This window comes from Ctenopharyngodon idella, chromosome 21 (assembly GCF_019924925.1).
Source record: "Ctenopharyngodon idella isolate HZGC_01 chromosome 21, HZGC01, whole genome shotgun sequence".
Taxonomy (NCBI): domain Eukaryota; kingdom Metazoa; phylum Chordata; class Actinopteri; order Cypriniformes; family Xenocyprididae; genus Ctenopharyngodon; species Ctenopharyngodon idella.
In genome coordinates, this window is record NC_067240.1 from 2,322,841 (window position 1) to 2,342,469 (window position 19,629).

At 37.5% G+C, this 19,629-nt stretch overlaps 1 protein-coding gene across 2 annotated transcripts in view; it reads right to left on the minus strand.

The window, feature by feature from the left end:
- Positions 1 to 18,923, minus strand: part of LOC127503286 (ceramide transfer protein) — a 41,091-nt gene extending 22,168 nt beyond the window's left edge. For both annotated transcript variants that reach the window (XM_051876886.1, XM_051876885.1), the window contains exons 1-2: positions 18,350 to 18,923; positions 16,745 to 16,879 (exon numbers count right to left, since the gene is read on the minus strand). In XM_051876886.1, coding sequence (XP_051732846.1) covers positions 16,745 to 16,879; positions 18,350 to 18,493 — 279 coding nt within the window. In that variant the 5' untranslated portion in view covers positions 18,494 to 18,923. The remainder of the gene's footprint in view (positions 1 to 16,744; positions 16,880 to 18,349) is intronic.
- Positions 18,924 to 19,629: the final 706 nt, after the last annotated feature.

A 19,629-nucleotide genomic window follows, 5' to 3' on the forward strand; every position in this document is an offset into this window, starting at 1 on the left:
ACGTTAAAGCGAGCGGCCATGTAAAGTTGCTACTACTTACATGTTTCAGATGACAAGCCACATTTGAGGTCGATGAATGATAGGTGAGCGTTTTGGATGTCCTGCCCGATGTACTGTAATTACCACATAGACCAGCTGTTAATGATCTGTCAGTCACAGACGGCGTGACTTTGCCACTTCCTGTAGATTTTTTTTCTTGCGACTAAGCGACTAATAAATTGTTTGTCAACTAAGCCTCTTCTCATTGACTATTAGAGGGCAGCCCTACTATATACAAACAAATTATTCTAATTTCTCATTATTAATCTAAAAAGGGAATGACCTGAAGTACGTAAGTCAGTTGACTGCTTCAGTGAACTGATTCATACCAATTTGACAATCAGTGATTCAAATGAACGGATCTGACATAACCACTTAAGGGAAATCACAGTGTACGTTTGTTGTTGCATGTACCCATCGGTAACAAAGCTATAAAAAGAAAACTGTTTATTTACTGTCTATATTTTGCTTTCACTCACAGAAAATGCTGACACAAACCTCACATGAGTAACAATCACAGTCCCAACAAAGAGAGATAATCAGACTACATCAATAGAGACAGAGCATCTGAAAACCCCCAAACGATATGACAGACACCTGGTCTTCTGGGTGAAGCATGAGGAGCTCATTCAAAGCCTGACACTAATCACAATATGAAGAGGCATGACAGGAGGACACATGAAGACAGAGACGGGCTGTTTTAATGAGACAGAATAATCGCTCACATCTGAGCAAGGACACGTCACTTATCACACCACAAAACAAAACCACAACACACAAAACACACAGAGCCAGAGGCCAGGATGTACAAAACACTGAGACATGAATCAGACAGTCTTTACACAGAAACAATATCTTCCCGCTACAAATCCAGTTCAAAAGGAGACTGTTCGATTGAAAAACTTAGAGCCTTGCCTACTTTCCCACTCATGGTCTTCCCGGTCAAAAGCGGCTGAACACCTGAAATGTAACTACAACTTTTCAGTAAAATCATATATTTTTGTTCAATAATATTTTAGTTTTTACTTAAGTATGTTTAAATTTTATTGTACTAATTTATATTTGTTATTTTTTTCCCATTTAAACCAATACATTTTTCAATTAATTCAGTATTTCGTGTTAAAATAGAGACAAGGCCTTTAAAATCAGATTTTTGAAAGCATATTAGTGCCCTTTGGTTGGAGCAAAAAAGAAAAACACAGTGTAACCACTAGATGCCTGTTTAGCTCTATATAAAGGCTACGTCTACATTAATCCGGAGACATTTGAAAATGTTTTTGAAAAAGAGGACTGTAAATTCACGAGTTGTTTTTAGACATAATTACCTACTTTTATTAGATTATGGAATTTTTATTATATATATATATATATATATATATATATATATATTATTCTCAAAGGCTACTTTTTGTCAAGGTTTAGGTATTTTTTTGTTTGAAATGTTGATTTGATGTGTCAGTTTTTGCATTATTACTACAGTCAAACCTGAACACAGAGAAAGCATTCTGCTACACACAACATCAAAAACTTAATAAAAATGTAACAAAAATAAACAGGAATACTTTCAGAGCTTAATCCATCAGGATGTGATCTAATTTGATTCTTCTAGCTCAATTTTGCTATATTGTTATAGCCACAACATCATTTGTGAGTGTATAATTGTGCATGTGTGAACGTGTTTAGTGTACTTATGTGTTTAGTGTACTTATGTGTTTAGTGTACTTATGTGTTTAGTGTAGCCAAATGTTCTCAATTATATAGTGAAATATTATGACAACTGAATAGTGAGGACATTTTACTGGCCCTCACTAGTTAAATAGGCTTATAAATTGGCCCAAACATGTTTTTATTTAAAAAATTTTTGTGTGATGGGTAGGTTTATGGGTAGGGGTTGGGTTAGGACACAGAAAATATAATTAACCTGATATAAAATCAATAGAAGTCTATGCAATATCCTCACTAATATAATGAAACAAATGTGTGTATGTGTGTGTTTTGCACTCAAAGTTTTAGAGCTTAACTCTTACTTTGCGGTCATCTTTGTTCTTGCATTGTGGCTGACTTATTAATTTTATATCACACATTTGCAAAAACCTGCAGTGTTAGTCACACCAGTTCATGTGTGTGTGTTTGGGGGATGTGTGTGTGTTTGGGGGATGTGTGGGTCTATTTTGCACTAGTATCACTGCTTCATGGCTGTGCACTTTTTTCGTGGCTGATTTGTAGATTGTACATGCAAAAATGTTCTGTATTTTCATATTTTTTCCCCCATTCATTTCACATGGTGGTCATTTTTGACTATGAAGACCACAAGTGTGACAATTTGTTTCCGACCACTCAAACTTTGTGGCAAATGCCTCAAGAGTCACAAAAACCATTCTGATGAAGTTACAATCTTTAAAATTTCAAACCAAATTTTTTTTGTGTCAAAAGTGACCAAAGAACAGCAGAGGGTTAAGGTAATTAAAATGAATATTTTATTTAATTTGATAGTTTTTTTTTAATTTATATTTTATAATAAATTTATATTAAATCATAAATCCAGAAAAATTAAAAGAACTTCTGAAAAACATTTCATTGTAAAAATTATTAAATGGTTAAAGTTTTCGAATTCAATTGATTAGACATACTTTTTGATTATTAAAACATTTAAACCATTCAAATGGAAAACATGGAATTTCATTGGGGCCTAAAAATTACATTAATAAATTGTTAAATTTATACAAATTTATGAATCCAATTAGTCATGCTTTTTTTTTACTTAAATTTAATTTAAGCATTAAAATGGTATACAGAAAATAAAAATGGAAGAAAAAAAAAAAAAAGAAAAAAAAAAAAGAGAAAAATGGATTTCATAGAGCCTAATTTTAAGGGATCACAGGCATGTTCACAACATAAGACTATTCATAACACTTTGCTGCCTTATAAGATGCACTTGCGGAGAAGACAATCCCAGAATGCATTGCAACAAGCTCAGTCTTGGATCTGTTGTACATTTACAATGTCAGTGTTTGAAAAATGGCTGTTATGATGTTGAAAATGTCACTTTAGATTTAAGAGTGCTTATATTTATGCATGAAACCTAGGAGCAACAGACTGACATGGGAACATTCAAGTGCTTGTATGGGAAAAGCACTAAGAAGGATTCTGGGAATGGAAAATCGGTGGGCAATGTAAGGGACCCAGAGAGGGTCACAGCGGGTACTGAGAAAAAACACTAAAATAAACACAAGGGTCATCACTACGGGACTGACTTAACCTGGGAGACACCATCAATTTCACGGCAATGTACACAAACACAAACACACATATCACAACACTGATAAGCAGATGTTAAACAGGACCGGCATCTGTTGATTCATGCGTTTCCATCTCAGGTAGCGCTGCATTGTGGGTAAACATGCAGTGCAGAGCTTTGGTAGAGGTGTAAAACAATGTGAACACACATCTTTGATCATCTGGTAACACTTTACAATTTTACCAATATATCTTTAAAAATTAAAAGTTGTATTCGTAAATATTTTTAACGGATCTGAGCTAGCATGAATAATTGTACTTTTATTAACTAATGCCGAGTATGGACTACACAATATTTTTGTCTGTTATGATATTCACCGTGTCAGATTAGCTGATTTTGACTCCTAAATTCTTGTCGTGAACAAGAAAGATGTCAGACTACAGGTTGCTCCTGACCAGTCATCTCTTGCCATATTTAATGACATCCGTGACGTCATTGAGAAGGTGGGACTAGCAACTGACTTCCAGAACCAAAGCACCTCCACTATCTTTCGCCACCATTTATACACCACACTATACGACATAAAATGGTGGATTCTTGCGTCACGATGGCCATTGTCGTTAACGAATCACCAAGACAGCCTACGTCAAACAGATTGTGTTGATATTGTGTAGTCTGAACCCGGCATAACATTAACAAAGATTAATAAATGCTGTTACAAATGTATTGCTCTTTGTTAATTAATGCATTAACTAATGGGACCATATTGTAAAGAGTTACCGATAATCTCATGAAGACACAAGTTAAATGAATATATAATGAGCAATAAAACTTTCTCAGTCCTTTGACTCTGATAAACATGAAGCTCATTAATATTAATGAGAGTGAGAGAGAAAGAGCAAGTACAGAGCTCTTGCTTTCTCAGTGAATTATTTGAAATCTTCCATCGCACACGTGAGCTGAACTTCAAACACTCTGGGTGGACACATTCATTCTTTCTCCAAAGATCAGCTTCACAGCACACACACACACTTACACACACTTACTCTTGACACACACAGGCCTACGTGTGCAAAGTCAGGAGAGACAGTGGGGGAGCTTGTGAAATTTACAGCGCCGTGTCAACAACTAAATGAAATGTCACATATACAGCATCCCAGTAATAGGACAATAATCAACACGTCGTGTGCAGCAACATAAGAACGATGCATTATGTAAAGTGTCCAGAGAGTAAAACACAATACACAAACATACACAGCTGTCTGGCTTTTGTACAGCTACAGTAATGATTTATCTGATACACAGATGGATCCAAACTAAATCCTACATCTAAAGACAACAACAAAATCGGTCAAAAACGGATTAATTCATTACAATTATACAAGCCAGACCAAGGCCATTATATGCATTTGCATAATCAACTAGCTGATTGCAATCATTATTTAAAGGGGTCCTTGATTATGATTTCACTTTTTTAACTTTAGTTAGTGTGTAATGTTGCTGTTTGATCATAAACAACATCTGCAAAGTTACGACGCTCAAAGTTCAATGCAAAGAGAGATATTTTCTTTTACAGAAATCGCTTTTTAAGGACTACAACAAACGGCTGGTAGGGACTCCACAGCAACTACATAAATTTATCCACTAACCATTCAGAAACGTCCAGTTTCATTCTAAAAGTTGTAACTTCTTCCTGAGTCTCTCCATCAGTGTCGACTCCGGTTTGAACAATGTAAGGCTGAACACTGTTACTGACAATCCTCATTTTGGCTACGTGAGATTCTCCAGCTTTGTTGTTGTTGAGCAACCGAAGCGCGAGCTGTTAAAGCTCTGCCCTCTTCTGGAAAGGGGGCTGGGAGCAGCAGCTCATTTGCATTTAAAGGGACACACAAAAACGGCGTGTTTTTGCTCACACCCAAATTTGACAAGCTATATATAAATGATCTGTGGGGTATTTTGAGCTGAAACTTCACAGACACATTCTGGAGACACCAGAGACTTATATCACATCTTGTAAAAGGGGCATAATAGGTCCCCTTTAAGGTGGCATTTGAACTGATACTGGAGTATGTTTATTTACAGTCAGTCGTTTGATGCCAATTTTTAATTGTTGCACAAAGCAAATGGACTAAAAAGCTCTGTTGGGTAATTAAATGTATTTTATAGGCCATAGACAACAGTTTTACAATATCTTTTAAATTATTTAATGTGCCACAGAGCAAACGTTAAAACATCACAATGTGCCTGACGTTTATTGAATAATAGTCTGCCAGTGGTTCTTGGGAGTTTTAAAATGTAAAAAAAAACCTTGATTTAAGTTTCAAAGCCAAACACAATGGCACTGGTGATGTGAATTAACAGCTCCATTCCTTTTGCCTGATAAAAAAAATAAATAAATAAATAAATCAGATGAAAGACAAAGAGCTCAAACTCATCAGCTGCAGCTCAACTCAACATTCAGTGAATAAATGAAAACTTTGAGGTGTATTAACCAAAAAGACAATTAAATTATTAAATCACAATAATCTGTATGTCAATTAATAATCAACAAAAATTCATGTTCATGATAGCCTCAGTTCAAGGTCTACATTTAAAGAACAGAGGTATGTCAAATCACAAATGACCATGAAGATAACGTGTCCAAGGTGTGAAATAAGCACATTGTGCTGAAGTCCACACTTAACTCAAAAGGTAAGCAGTATGGAAACTTAATAACTGTTGCGTTAATGTGATTAACCAGCAGATATTGAGGAGCTGGTTATAGGTGTTACAGCTCATCTCTTACAGAGACTAGGGGTGTGACGAGATCTTGCGAGATTCAAATGTGACGAGATTTCTCATTGAGGTGAAAAGCGGTCTTGCGATATTGCCATGACGGAGTATGAGGGTGAAATTACACCTCCACATTACACCTCCACTGTTGTTTTGCTTTTTATAGAAATAAAAACCATTTAATTCAGTAGGATAATGGTCACTTCAATCCCATCCAGCTCATCCAAAACTAGTTGCAGAATCGTATGTAGTGCAGCAGGGATCAGAGTTCACTGATCATGTGACATAAGTGACGAGATGACTGACAAGACCATGGCGGAGGAATCGTGGAACAACAGAGCCTAAGCCTCTCAGCACCGTTGCTCCCTTTTCACAGAGTACACATTGTCTTTTTCTGCATATAATTCATACTCAGAAAGCAGAACTGAAATTACATTCTTTACAAGATGATTAGTTAAAACAATTCGAATGCATCCGCAGATTATTTTTCTAGTCATGTATTTCGTCACTGAGGATTTCTTAAAAATACTGTGTAAAAGTCTCGCCTTGTTCTCTTGAACTCAATCTTTCACCTCATCTTGTGAGCCCTAAGAGAGACAGCAAAGGAGGAGTAAATCACTGTTTACTGGGCAATTCAGTCTTGGATCTGGCTTTGGGAAATCAGAAACACAGGAAGGTAGGACCAGCCTGAATACAAGAGGAAAAGACAAAGGAAACACAGGCCATGCTGACTGACAGCTTAGGACACAGGATGCAAAGGAAGGGAGCATGTCATATGACTAACTAACCTGCTTTTATCGCTAGGTTAAAGTGTGTCTAGATGTGACTACAGAGTCCTGGTTAAGGAAAACACAGGAGGAAGGAAGTAGAAGACAGAAGAGATGAGCACAGGGACTTTCTGACTTGACCCCGGGGTCACCAAACAGGATTTCATCAGCAGGGAGCAAACTTCCCGTTTCAGACAACAGGCCCGTCGTACGCCTCTCTTGTTATCTCTTTTCCTTTTATTCCAGATCAACACAACCTCTTTTCTCACTCGTATTTAAAAATATCACAGCTCTTTCCCTCCTACATCCCAGTGTCTCCACGCTGCAATCACCACCTCCTCGGTTTTCTTTACAGGACATTTCAGGGTTCACTGACTGTTTGATCCGTAATGAAGGCCGTTTGACACCTTCACACACAGATTCACTCAAACCCATTTTAACAAGAGCCCTCTGAAAGCCTGAGGTGCTCAATGGCTCCAGCAGAATTGGGCTAATCGAACTTTCCAGCAGCTCTGCAGTGACTGCCTCAAGATTTAAAGGGACAAAAGCACAACAAAACGCCTCCAGTCAATCTTCACAATCGAAATAATGGTGATCCACCAACCATACTAAACTAATCTGTTTATGGGATGTCATTAGCAGTGTTGGGGAAGGTTCCTTTTAAAAGTAATGCATTACAATATAGTTACTTTTTATGAAAAGTAATGTGTTACATTACTTTTGTGTTACTTTTTCTCACCTGGGCTGGGCTTGCTTGTTTGTTTTTTTAATAACAAGAAAAAAAATTATATTTTTGGCAAATATTAATGCCCTTTCACACCAAAAGTGAAATGAATAAGCCTCAGGCTAAAGGAAATGCATATTCATGCCTATACAGTAAAGGGTGCAGCTCAAACAAACTATTCAGCTGTGCTGCCATTCTGGAATACAGAAGAATAGGAACAGGAGATAGTGTTGTCACTTCGATACCAAATCGGTACTGAAATTTTAAAAATGTGAGCACTGTTGAGTGGATTCGTAAACACCTCTGATTGGCCATCGTGTTCATGCACTCAACAGATATGTCTGTGATTGGCTACAATGATCAACGCATGGGAGTGTTTGAAAGCAAACAGAAGCGTTTGAATTTGAAAGCGTTTTAAAAGTGGGAGCGTTTCAAAGCAGGAGTCTATCTGCGGACCGGTCCCACTAATAGATGCCTGCTTTCAAACACTCCCATGTGTATCTGTGTAAGCGCTCAGTGAAGAGCATGTTTTTGAAGCGTTGATCATTGTAGCCAATCACAGACATATCTGATGAGTGTGTGAACCAATCAGAGGTGTTTACGAATCTGCTCAACAGCACTCAAAGAGTCACATTTTTAAAATTTCAGTATCGACTTGGTATCAAAGTCGGTACTTTTGACAACACTACTTGACAGGCGCTTCAAACCGTGAGATCGCATACAGTAAGTGAAAGATGCCTTAATGGGTCAAAATGAGTGTTTGTTTTTGCTTTGTAAGAGTTTCTGCGTCGCATATGTTCTCTCAAAACAATGTGTATATTGTGTTGCGTGTAATGGTAAATTGTAGCGTGCATTTGTGGGAAGCTTTGATGCTTTCAACTCAGTGAGAGCGAAATAAAACGTCCTGAATCGAAGCCGTTGCAGTGTCCTCGATCCCCCTCTTCCCCCTCCACTCCGCAGCTTAACCACACCCACTTTTGTCGCATTTTTCAAAACTGCGTTGAGAACTGACTGCTGCTGAAACAGGGGGTTTCTTGACCCTTTAAAGACGAAGTGTGAAAATTTGTACCACTAGCATCACTAAACAGAATCGTAACAGTAACGATTGCTTTCAAACCAGTTTCACAAAGATAGGTTTTGACAAAGAAACCACTGCTGGTCAAGCAGAGGTGAGGAAAACAGGTCCCGCTGTCTGTTTCAGACATGAAGAGCTGCTTGTGTTGTCTGAGGAAATGCATGCAAGCAAACTTTCTGTGATACTCATTTGTGGTTTGAGTCCAAACCAGGTCACAGTCATGACTTCAGATGGTGGCCCAGAGTTTACCATGTGACAAAAGGTGAGGACATGCACACAATGGCTGTGAGAATGAGAACAAGCTGCTTGATAGACCTCCCCTGGGTTTAGCACATCACACTAATCGAAAATGCAAATGCAAACACACTGACACACACACACACACAATGTCACTGACATTTTAAAATGCACTTGACTCCCTTTCTCTCTTTGGCAGCTGTAACTACAAAAACCGTTGCCTTTATCAAATATTCAGCAGGTCAATACAAGTGTGTGTGTGTGTGTGTGTGTGTGTGTGTGTGTGTGTGTGTGTACATATGTTGGGCATGACTGTTAAGTGATGATATATTTATAAACTGTAAGAATTAGCCTACTTTATAAAAAGCGGCAGGTGTGCAAATACGACTGTGAATAAGTATATATTTTTAACACATCTTCTCAGAAATTAAGCATGCATGGATAGTTTTAGGGAAAAACAGAAGATTCGATTTCTCTAAAATATAGTTATGAAGACATTATAACAATTTTTTTTTTTTCAGTTTGCAAATGAAAGCTTTGATGAAAATTAGCATTTCCATGCTAAAGTAATGTATGTCATTCTACAGCAATGTTCTGCCACGACAAAAAGTACCAATGCTGCTGTTTTATTTCACCAGAGCTTCATTTAATGTCTGAAAGGCTTTTACACACCGTTTATTGAACCCTGGTGACACTGCCGACATCAGCGTTAATAAAAGATGCACCTCCATAAAAACTCTCCTCTTCATTGTCTGCCTCAGTGCTGCTGTAAACTAATGACAACGGACTCCTCTTCTGTTACTGAGTAAACATCCAGTTTCTGTTTTATCATGACACATGGGCTAATATTTACCAGAACTCACTCAGAACAATCTTTATAAGAATAGTCATACCTGCACCATTGAATGAAAATACTGTGTTCATTTGGTGAGACGTTTGTGTGTAAATGACTCAAAAAAAAAAAAAGAAGGTGGCATGCAAATGTTGTGTCATTTTGCGGAGCCAGAGAGGTTCAGCACATGAGAATCAAGTCGTGTTTACAGAAGACTGACGGGTCGGTAACTCATCTGGTAGCAGTTTTGATCAGGTTCTCATGTGGTTTAGGTTTGGATAAATGAAAGAAGTTCTGGACTGGAATAAATGAGAGAGCAATCTGAGCAATATTCAGCCCAAACCCACATGAATTATCTCAAAAAACCACAGCAGAATACACACAGGACCTGCCGGGATTGGACACCAAAGAAAGCGTTCACAAACACGACAGGAAGACCTAAGTTGGATCCATTTTATTTCTAATAAAACCAGCAAAAAGAAACAAAAACCATCAGGTCAAAATGACAGTGTAACTCGATACACACTGTTTTCACATTCAAATTGCCTTTACGGTTTCTGCTTTTCCTCTTTTGTCTCGTCATCTATGATTCTTTCTCTTTTACTTCTCTTTACCCTTCTCACTTAACACTAAAGATTGCATTAGTATTGTAATTTTAGAGTAAAATAATTGTTTTATTTTACAGTACAAGAGTGTTCTTAAAATAATATTAAAAATACAATATATTTCTTATTTTGTTTAACAGCCACAATAAAATCATAATAATTATTTTTTTGAATTGTTTAAAAATAGTGGGAATGTGGCCTAAGAAAGCTCAAGTAAAATGGTGTTTTTAAAAAAAAAAAAATACATTTTAATTTAACACATTTTAATCACAAGAAAAAAATTGTGAAGGAATTACTTTAAAAAATTCTCACTCAGGTAAATTTCACAAATAATTACAAAGAAATGGCAAGTACAGGGCCCTATGATTTCCGCGATGCAGAAAACACGTACGGAATCACGGAATCCAGTCATTCAAAAAAAACGGAATCTTCTGTATAACATGGAATGTCACGGAATTTGTCAATTTTTTGATGAATAAATAAAAAGCAGGTCAGTACACTTAAATCAAATCAGGGGGGAAAAAAAACAGAATTTGGGAAAAAAGTAAAACAGATTTTATAAGGCCCTCCAAGTAACACACTGAATTAAACATGAAATTTTGAAGTAGAAAGAATCAAATAGGACTTTCTTGTAAAACGTACTCCGATAATCTTCAAAAAATTATTTTATTACAGTGAAGCTTTTCCTAAATCATCCAGCCATCAGAGTATTTTGTAGTCATTTTGCAGCTTTTTAAAAAAAAAAAAAAAATTTTAGTTTCTATGCAGATACACTCCCCAACAAAACCACCCCACTCATTACAGAAATTAATAATTCTTTACAAATACAGCTATTTAAGTCATCTGGTGCAAATTCCTGTATTTGTTTACAGGAATAATGCAATTTCAGTTTTTTTTTTTTTTTTTCCCCAATATTGTGTAGACCTATTTTTATCTTTAGTTTAAAACAAAGGAAAATTAAGATGATCAACAAATGCCAAGAATGGTGCAACACAAGCACTGGTCTTTCCTCTTCAACATTTATCTTTTTTCTTCTGTAAACTCAGCCTGTCCTGACATGTGCTGCATTAGATCCCACGGCGACGTTTGCAATGACCCGCCCTGCACCAGAATAACCTGTACCTGTGTGTACCTGTCCTCCTGCATATCCCTGATACACCGAGAGATTTCCCTCTGCTCCTGTCAGACCATGACACAGTCCAGGTCCAGCACAGCTCAAAGAAAAATTGCATGTTTACGGGCCACGCTTTGAGAGAGCTTAGCAAGAGAGCAAGAGGCAGAGAGAGAGAAAAAAAATCCAGCTCACGTGAGGCTAAAACTTGGCAGGCGAAAGCACATAGTTCAAGTTCAATGCACTGTGAGCGCTGAAAGCTGTGTTCCGCGGTCGCTTTATTGATGTTTTTTTTCTCCTTGGGCCGAATACGGCGGTTGATAACAGATCCAGCTCAAAACACTACGAACTAAAATGCAGAAAAAAGAACTGGATAAGTTGCACATTAAATTATAAGGGGTGGTTGATTATGATTTCCCTTTTTTAACTTTAGTTAGTGTGTAATGTTGCTGTTTGATCATAAACAACATCTGCAAAGTTACGACGCTAAAAATTCAAATGCAAAGGGAGATATTTTCTTTTACAGAAATCGCTTTTTAAGGACTACAACAAACGGCTGGTAGGGACTACAACAAGCTTCTTCTTCGCACAAAAGATTAACATGACAGCACATGCTAGTCGATGCGTCAGAAACGTCCAGTTTCATTCTAAAAGTTGTAACTTCTTCCTGAGTCTCTCAATCAGTGTCGACTCCAGTTTGAACAATGTAAGGCTGAACACCGTTACTGACAATCCTCATTTTGTCTGCGTGAGATTCTCCAGCTTTGTTGTTGTTGAGCAACCGAAGCACGAGCTGTTAAAGCTCCGCCCTCTTCTAGAAAGGGGGCCAGCAGCAGCAGCTCATTTGCATTTAAAGGGACACACACAAAAACAACATGTTTTTGCTCACACCCAAATAGGGGCAAATTTGACAAGCTATAATAAATGATCTGTGGGGTATTTTGAGCTGAAACTTCACAGACACATTCTGGGGACACCAGAGACTTGTATTACATCTTGTGGAAAGGGGCATAATAGGTCCTCTTTAATACTTATCAAATCACTAATCCTATGTGGAGCAATAGGAGCATGCATCACTACCAATGTGAAAAAGAACATGTTGGATTTGTTAAGCGATGGTGACAGACCGATTAAATCAGACTGAGTGTTTGTGAAATTGTTTGTGTCATCACACTGACTGATCCTTCACAATCTGTCTCCATCTCCTGAGGTCTGAAATTCACAAATCTAATCAAGTCCAATTCAACAGCCTGAGTGTCTCACAAAAAGACACACAATTAACACCGTTTCCAGCTAATGTGCTGATCTGAGCGCTGAAGCAGCGAGACCCAGTTTTATAGGGACACACAATGAGGCATTCTGGGTTTGGATCAGATATTCATGTGGACAGTTTAATCCTGTTGTGTCTGCAAGGGTTAAGCCTGTCTGATTTTGGGGTGGTCCTGTGGTCTTAGACACTTAAAACTGTAATGTGTGAGCCGTTTAAGTATGTGTGAGTCATGTGTGGACGGTGTAATCGCAGGCGGGAAGAGCGGTACGACACAATAACCTGTTTTTTGTGAGGATTTACGAGGACAGATTTGCTGTCGTGTGCTTGCTGAATCAATCTGCTTCATACTAGAACAGCATTCGGAGAGAAACAGATTTACTAAGAATGGGAAATAGCTTTAGATGCACTATGAATGCTGAAAATGTGTGTTTAGTGTTTATGCACTCTTGAGATTACAAAAAAAAAATACTTTGTCCAGTGACCAGGGCCCAAAATTAACAGCAGCAAGTGCCAAATATGAGTAAGAAAACAGTTTAAACAGTGGCCAGATGGCAGGTACATTTATGAGGAACTGCAACATAATACATGGCTGAAATCAAACGGTCTGTTCCTCGCTGATGTGAGCAACACAAGAGAGTCAATACACAGACATACAATACATTAACTGAAGAAAACATTCATTAGGGTCCTGAAATGATTTCCGCAATGCAGAAAAGGCAGATGGAATCGCGGAATCCGGTCATAAAAATGGAATTTACTGTAAAACACGGAATGTCAAGGAATTTGTCAATTTTTTTGATGAATAAATAAAAAGTAGGCCAGTAGACTTAAATCAAATCGTGATATATACTAGCGTCTGTGAATATTAAACTGCAAAAAGATATGATTTCTGCATGTTCTTTGTGTCTCTGTGTGAATGAATGGCACAGACTGTAAATTGTTATTAAAACTTTATTTTTGTAAGGAATATCACAATTTTTCTTCTGTGTTTTAATTTTAACAGTAAAGCTGTTGTGCAGCACTTTGTTTGACAAAAGTTTGTTTAATGTCATATGATTAAAAGATACATTAAATTAATGTTTTATGCCTTCATTTGATTGCCAGAATAATTAAAATGCACAAGGCAGAATTTCTAAAAAAAAAAAAAAAAAAAAATTCATAGAATAAAAAAAAAAAAAAAAAAATGTTGTTTTTATGAATTCAATTAATTAGATAAGCTTTTTGATTATTAAAATGTAATTAAACCATTAAAATTTAATCCAGAAAATTCAAAACAGAAATTAAACAGATTTTGAGGGAATTTTTTTTTAAAACATATTTCATAGGGCCCTAAAAAAAATAAAAAAAATATATATGTTTTGTTAAACTTTTAATAAATTGCTGATAAATTGTGTAAGTTTCATGATTTCAATTAATTAGACATGGTTTTTAATTACTAACCATTCAAATGGTTAGTCCAAAAAAATTTAAACAGAAAAAACAGAATTCAGAAAAAAATAAAATAAAACGAATTTGGGAAAAAATAAAATGGATTTCATAGGGCCCTACATTCATCATGGCTTGTGCATCAAATAGGAATATTCCTTGCATTAAGCTACAAAATATTGGGAGCAAAAAGCCCAATATTGTCCTATTTTTGACAGACAGAAAGATGCAGAATGGCTTATATATGATGCACAATGACCTGCACTGAAACTAATATGCAAGGACTAATCAGCTAAATAATTAAATAAAGGAAAAAAAAATTGCAAAAAAGGTGTCATTGCCGGTAATATTTAAGGCTGATAAATTCTGTCAATTCATTCACTATTGGCCAGTGTGGCAGAAAGTTAATTTTGTACCCTAAATGTCACATTTCCATCACACGTTTGTGTTTAATACCAAAGTTAATATTTATGCTAAACCATAATGGTTAGAGTTCAACAAATACACAGCTGAAAAAAGCCACTCTCACGTCACACAGAGTCTTAAAACAAAGGAGCCATTTTTCTCTCGCTCAAAGCCAAAATGCAAAACACCAAATTAGAATGTCGAACTCACAGCATCTACCGGCAGCTTTAAACATGAACTACCTGAACACAGGCTGTGCACACGCTCACAAACCTACAAATCCCTTCATTCACCATGCCTGACTATTTCAGACTTCACTTCTCATGTTGTTTAATGAGTTTTCTTATGGCTAAAACGGCAGAGCAGACTTGTATGTTCCTTTCCCTGCATCTTCAGTAAGAGTTTTGGTTTAATCATTGAAGGACCAGCTGTAACAGGGTCGCCATAAGGACTTGTACCTCTCCAGCGGTCTCCATAACAACACAACCTTCGCCCCGTTTCCTCATTTTCAGTGGTGACGCAAGATACTTCAAGCATGGAGTGTTGCAGCACATGTCGAAATCTGTGTGGTCATGAGTTAATCTTCAACGCAATGCAGGGAATTCTCATTTCAATCTGTTGGTCTAATATCTAGCGCTAGGGCCAAATCAGATCATAAGCAATCAACCTGAATTTTGCATTATGCATTCAATAGTTACCTGAGCACATTCAGCAACATCTAACATCCAAGCAATGAGTCAAACATGACATATTAAAAGGCAAATACAGTGTCTCTGGGCTTCTGCAGGTGCACAAGCTTGAATTTAGCATGAATGGGGGGAAAATAGGCCACAGTCTGTCTATGCCTGGCCGAATGCCTGTGGCAAAAGATTGTGTCTGTCCTCTGTCAATCTCTTTTCTCCTCTCCCCTGCCCTAAAAAGAGCTCTCAGCACATCTCCTGCCTCAGCGCTAATCATTTTAGATGAAGCACAACCATAACACCAAATCTAATTTCTAGAGATGCAGCAATACAGACATTTTATAACCAATACAATGGCCCAAAACAATTAATGAAGTTTCAATTCAAGTATTCAATTCACCGAATTATACAAAAACAGATATTTCCACAGGGTTATTAATGTGAAATCACATGCCTCAAGTCAAGTAATCACGCATTAAAATATTATAATGCACAATAGTAAATATAGTTACACATATTTTTATTGTGCAATATAATATTAGTACTACTAAAGCTGAGAAAAATAGAAATATGAGACCTTATATAATCAGACTAATACTGATCAATAATGACTGAAATTACTACTAGGGATGTTACCAAATCATACCAAAAATCTAGTAGTCGGTACCGATACCACCAAAAGGACACGATACTCAATACCAAAGTCGATACCATGGTTAAAATAAACAAAACAATAAAACTTAAACATTAACTCCTTTATTTAAACCTTTCAGGGCCTGAATTTCATTTCAGAAAATGGGGGGAATTCCCCCCTTAGGTCACTCTTTGGGGACGCAACATGAACCAATCAGCTTGTGCCAAGTAGTTAACGCTAAGAATATCATCAGTTTTGCGTTAAGCACCCATCAGCCTGCGCCGTCTAGAGTTTCATGTCAGAACTAGGCATTAACTAAAGCAAAAACACATTACATCCGCCATGTTGTCTCTTTGGTTGAGAGCGCACTGACTGAAGACCGTCTTTCAGAGGGTGCGAGAGTACTTCATGGTTTAAAATTGCTTGAATTTATAAATTGGAATGATATAAAACAATGTGCGCTAAAGCCTTGTATTGCACCGTGCAGATCACTTGCAAAGCAAAATCAATGTGGATACTATGGATGTGAAGCCATGTGTGCATTTTGAGAGAGAAAGAGAGAGAGAAGACGCGGTACCGCTGAATTACTCAAACTGTTTGTGAAATTACATCTCAAGGAAAGTTTTAAAATGACTGATTTGCTCTGATAATCTGTTTGGGTTAAACCTATATGCTATAGTGCATAAACGATCTGTACTTACGGTACTGTAGAAAAATGTCTTAAAATGTTGATACCGACTTGGTACTGAAGTATTGGTTCTCATGACCCTACTGATCTCCATTCAACTACAGTTCTAGAGCTCCCAGCATAACAATCTCCAATTTAAACCCATCCAAGCTTTGGTTCTGAATGCACATCATCATTCTAAATTTGGCTCAGCTCTGAAATTCCCACGGCTGTCTGGAGGGATCTTTCCCCAGGATACTCACTGTGATGACAGCCTTGCTGAGGCAGAGGGAACCACGGCAGCCGTACTCTCGTTCGTCTTGGGATTTGTAGTAACTCAAGGTGTTGTTCTTCAGCACGACCCAGCGGTCCTGCCATCCATGAATGTAGTTAGTCCACTGCAGAGGGAACACAAAAGATGAAACATTGTTATGAGAAAACCAAAGAGTGAACAAATATGTGTGCACCAGGGTTATTATCATTTCTATCATGACAACTCTTGGAAGATTTTAAGCATGGTAATGGATATGACAATGTTAAAGGAGACCTCTAATGCCCCTTCTACAAGATGTAATATAAGCCTCTGCTGTTCCAAAAATGTGAAGTTCTGTGAAGTTTCAGCTCAAAATACCCCACAGATCATTTATTATAGCTTGTCAAATTTGCCCCTATTTGGGTGAGCAAAAACATGGCGTTTTTGTGTGTGTCCCTTTAAATGCAAATGAGCTGCTGCTCCCGGCCCCCTTTCCAGAAGAGGGCGGAGCTTTAACAGCTCATGCTTCAGTTGCTCAACAACAACAAAGCTGGAGAATCTCACGCAGCCAAACTAAAGCCATAACATATTACATCCGCCATGTTGTCATTGTCATGTGACCTACGGCATCAGTTGCATCTCTTCACTTCCATTCACAAATCCTCAAACAACAAAAACAAGTACATAAATGATACAAAAATAAACACTGGCATGCACACAGCCATATTGTTTACTTATGATGACAATGCACAATACAACAACTGATTATATTGTTGAATATATAAAAATCCTCAATGGAGGAGGTGTTTATGTCATTGCATGTGGAATAATTCAGTAATCTCTCATGGAAAACGCTCCTCTCATCACAAAACCAGATGATCAGCTGTCTGAGTCACGAGGAGAGGTTCTCTCGTTTAATCCCATCAGGAAGAAAAAACGAGCAGATGAACTCTAGTAACCCTTACTAACTCCAGCTTCAGCTCATGACCTGCTGCATCCCTTCTCAATTATACTGATTATACATGCATAATGAAAGACATTCATGTATCACATATTAAGTAGACTATTAATAATAATAATAATAAAAACAGTCTTGGTTAACATAACCTTGTGGTCTAAAGAGCAGCATATGGTCACCATGCACTGTAAATCACCTTAAAAAAATAAAACCATTATAATTAACGTAATGCGAACAACTAATGATATATTATTTAAACTGTTAAGTATTTTTAGTATTTGTTGCACTGCGTTGGACTTGTGCTTAATTTAATTTAAAAAACCTCTGTGTCCGGGCAGTAATGAGAATATAATGAGAGCCACCACTGAGGAACAGATCAGAAGCAAAAAAAAGGCATATTACGGTGATGTAAAAAAACAAAAAGAGGTAAAAATCTGTTTAAATGTCATGAAAACAATGTCACCATGCAAAATTTCTTAGCGATCTTAAAATTATGCACAACTACAATTGTTCCTTTTGATTTTTAAACATGTTCTTGACAGGCTTCGTGACATTCAGCTAACTGACTGACGTTTGTTTACATCGGATCAGGTGGAAACACACACACAAACACGCGCTTTCCCTGTTCGCGAGGTGTTATTCGAGATCTTTACCCACCTTACTGAGCACCCCGCTGAATTCCACCACCCCTCCGTGCGGTCCGGGTCCCGGTTCGGTGTCCAGATCCTCCTCGGAACCGGAGGAGTTCCAGCTCTGGCTGTCCGGCAGGAGCCTGCCGTTAGGAAGCGGGCTGGAATTCATAACGCACGAACGCTCCACTGAGGGGGAAAAACGACAAAAACAGAAGGATCGCAGGCGTAATATCAGCGATGAATCTCAGTTAGAAGGCCTCGCATCGATTATGGTGTTGTATATCCAGAAAATCCCGAAAATAAGCGATAAATGTGGAAGTAAACCGTCCGTGTGTTGATTTCACGCGAGTCTGTGAGCATGTCAGCGTGAGGCTGCGCGAGGCTAGAGCGAGAGACACCCGCCCCCTCTCTCTCTTTTTCCCTCTCTCTCTCTCTCTCTCTAAAAAAAACGCCCTCTAAATCAACATCAGCTGCCAAAAGAGATTATGCTCACTCACAAAAACAAAAACACGCGAACGGATCGAAAAAATGTGGCAAAAAAATAATAATTTTACCTTATCTATTTTTCCCTCAATTTTTGAAGCTGGCTTTACGGCAACGTCATCCTCAACCGCGGAGGCGCGCGCTTGCAGCTCTACCTCCAGCGCGAGGGGCGCTGGCTAGTGTATGACGTCACCAAAGCCTCGTTTCCTTAAATGGAAACTTTTGCCCCGCCTTTCTTTAGAAATGATTGGCAGTTTGAGAGAGTTTGAAAGCACTCAGCTTTTGGATTTTACAGCATTTGGGTGAATATCAATAATATTCTAAACAATAACGTCAATAATTAATGTAAACATTAATTATTTATCATTTTGTCGATATATTGGTGTGTGAGTAACGTTTATTTTTAACAAATATTGATTGGTTAAGTGCTAAATAGCTCTAGGTAATCATGGTAACGCCACTGTAAACAGCAAAACATTACGTGAGGCGATTCCCATCTTAATATCAGGTTCAGACTATACAATATATATATATATATTAATACAGAGGGAGAGAGAGCGAGAGAGAGAGAGAGACTGACTGACTGTTGTGGGTGGTTTCCAGGCCTTTGCTATGTAGTTGCTAAGGTGTTATGAGTTGTTGTTAGCATGTTTCTGTGCGGTTGAGTGTGTTGTCTTTGGTTGCTAGGTTGTTTACTAGATTACTCACATCACTAACGTTAACCCTAATATGAGCTATAATGATAGTGATGCTTGACTTATTAGTAAACACTACAAATAATGAAATATAAATGTGGTTTGTTAAATTCATTTGAACCTTTTC